The sequence below is a fragment of the Mesoplodon mirus genome (genome assembly GCF_964341445.2).
Source record: "Mesoplodon mirus genome assembly, chromosome: 4".
NCBI classification, from domain to species: Eukaryota; Metazoa; Chordata; class Mammalia; order Artiodactyla; family Ziphiidae; genus Mesoplodon; species Mesoplodon mirus.
The window spans coordinates 12,661,466-12,664,087 of NC_138979.1; the positions used below are offsets into that span (position 1 = coordinate 12,661,466).

The 2,622-nt window shown below is 58.3% G+C and overlaps 1 protein-coding gene across 1 annotated transcript; it reads right to left on the reverse strand.

Moving 5' to 3' along the window:
- Positions 1 to 1,040: 1,040 nt before the first annotated feature.
- On the reverse strand, positions 1,041 to 2,415 carry PTF1A (pancreas associated transcription factor 1a; the record flags this gene model as incomplete). The annotated part of the gene is made up of 2 exons (XM_082618703.1): positions 1,041 to 1,243; positions 1,638 to 2,415. 2 exons carry the CDS (start codon positions 2,413 to 2,415, stop codon positions 1,041 to 1,043), a joined length of 981 nt encoding a protein of 326 aa, XP_082474829.1.
- Positions 2,416 to 2,622: the final 207 nt, after the last annotated feature.

Sequence of the window (2,622 nt, forward strand, 5' to 3'; positions counted from 1 at the left end):
CCTGAGCCCTCCGCCCGACGCTCGCCTTCTCCCCCCGCTGCTCGCCTTAAGAGGACTAGATTCTGGAGACAAAACCAAGTGAATTTCAGAAATAACCCAGTTGCAGAAGTGGCAGAGAGGGCGCCCTCCTTCTCGCCTTAACTAAAAGACCCTGGGTTTTGTTGGGGGAGCATCCGACAGGGTCTCCGGCCTCAGCATGGTCGTTTTCCCCATCTGAGTTCCACGTACCTAACGCTGTAACTGCAGAAGGGATGGGTCACAGGGCGGCTCAACAGCAACCCTTTCTCCCCAGAAAGGCCCCTTCCCTTGGCTAGCCCAGAAACTGGCCCCGTTGCCACCGGACACACTTTCTACACTATGATTAGGCAGGGTGCCGGCGACCTTGGGTAAGTCAAACATCGTCTCCCAGCCTTAGCTTTCCCGTCTGAAAAATGAGAACAATAAATAGTCTATGACCTCTTTGCCTCATAGGGTGTTTGGATGGTAGGCTAAAAATACAGGCGAAATATTTACCTATTTAGCGCTGGCGATTCAGATGAAGAGTCTCCAAGAGAACTGAGGCCTAACTCTCTAACCCAATTCCTTTCAGCTAAAACTAAAAGCTACGTTTGAGTCTCTGGTTCAGGGTTTTCTTTTTTTTTTTTTTTTAACTAAGTTAATTACACCCCATCATGTATTAAACAAATAACTTTTAGAAAAAGGTGTACATAGCATTTATTAACATTGCTTAGAAATAAACCATATCTGGCAATAAATTAGCATGAAGTTTTCTGGCCAGAGTTCTTCCAACAACGCAGAGTTCTGCCAAAGGTGCTGGGTGGAATCACAGACTATTTAGAAAATCAGGATAAATTATATAAATTATATATTTTCAAAGAGATCATCTATTTCATTAACTCGACAGGATAATAAATAGATAAATAACAAACAGTTGATTGCCATTAGAAAAAATGTGATTCTTAGATTACATTTACGTTATAGATATTTACATGTACAATATGCACAGACACAATCAGATCCTCTGGCGGGTCTGGGACTTCTCAGGACACAAACTCAAAGGGCGGTTCGTTTTCTATGTTGTTGAAGGAAGATTTGCTGTTGAGTTTTCTGGGATCCTCTGGGGTCCACACTTTGGCTGTTCGGATAATATTTTGTTCTTTGAGTTGTTTTTCATCAGTCCAAGAGAGAGAGTGTCCTGCGAGGGGAGGGAGGCCATAATCCGGGTCGCTGGGGGAAGGGGACCCTGAGGGGGTGAGAAGAGAAAACAGACTGTGAATGTCCAACTCTGTTTCCAACGGTGCCCTCCGGTCCGTTAGGATCCCCTCTTGGGCACTTGGACAGACAGGCGTCTTAGGTTCCATTAGAACGACCCTCTTTCCTCCACCCCTCAAGCCCCCAGCACCTCCACCCCGCAGTCCCAGAAGCTGCAAGTCTGTCGGGGACGCGCACCCTCCAAGCCATGGTCAAAGTGGCGGAAAAAAACCTCAGAAACGCCAGGTCGCGCTCAAGGTGGCCAGTGCCCACGGCCCGTCCGTCCGTCTGTCGGTCAGTTGGCTGGTCGGTCTGCTCACCCAGCCCCTCCGGGACCTTCCCATGCCCGTCCCCGTCTCCCCCAGCTGGGAGGCGGACGCACTTACGGGTGCCCCGATGGCAGATGATGACCTTCTGGACCTGGCTGCCCAGGCTGTCCCCGCCTAGGCGCCCGCCGCCGCCCGGTCCCCCGCCACCGCCCGCGCCGCCGCCGCGCAAGGGCAGGTCGGCCTGCACGAGTTCGCTGAGGAAGTTGATGTAGCCGATGGCCAGGCGCAGCGTGTCCACCTTGGAGAGGCGCTTCTCGTAGGGAAGCGTGGGGATGTGCGAGCGCAGCCCCTCGAAGGCGTCGTTGATGGACTGCATGCGCCGCCGCTCGCGCACGTTGGCCGCCTGCCGCAGCTGCTGCAACTCGGCCTCCGAACGCACCCGCCGCCGCCGCCGCGCCGCCGCCGCCACCCCGCTCAGGCCGCGCAGCCGCACTCCGGGGGACAGCACGGCCGGCCCGGCGCACGGGTAGGCGAGGCACGAGGGCGGCGAGCCGGGCGAGTAGGGGAAGCCGCCGGGGGGCGCCCCCGCCTCGCAGCAGTAGCCGCCACCACCGTCCTCCGGCTCGCCGGGGCCCCCCGAGGGCGGCGGGGCGAGCGCGTGCGGAGCCACGGAGGGCGCGGGCTGCAGCAGCAGGCACGCCCCGTCGCGGTAGCAGTACTCGTGCAGCTGGTGGCTGAGGAACTCCACCTCGGCCTGCTCGTCGGCCAGCAGCTCATCGCCATCCTCCAGAGGGTCCCGAGAGGACTGGTCGGTGAAGAAGTCCTCCTCGTCAAAGTAAGGGGACGGGAAGGCGTCCAGGCCCCCGGGGAAGTGCTCTAGCAGCACCGCGTCCATGCTCTGCGCCGCCGAGGGCCCGGGGGACTGCTGGCCTGGGGTGAGGGTGTTCTCTGGAAGTTTGCTGCGGCAGTTCGGGCTTGTCTGGCAGCCCCGCCCTCCCGGTCCGGCGCGGGAGGCGGCGAAGACTGCCCGCCCGCTTCCTGCCCCCGGCCTCCCTGGGGAGCCCGCGGCCGATGCGCTCTGGCCGACGCCCGCGCTGCGCTG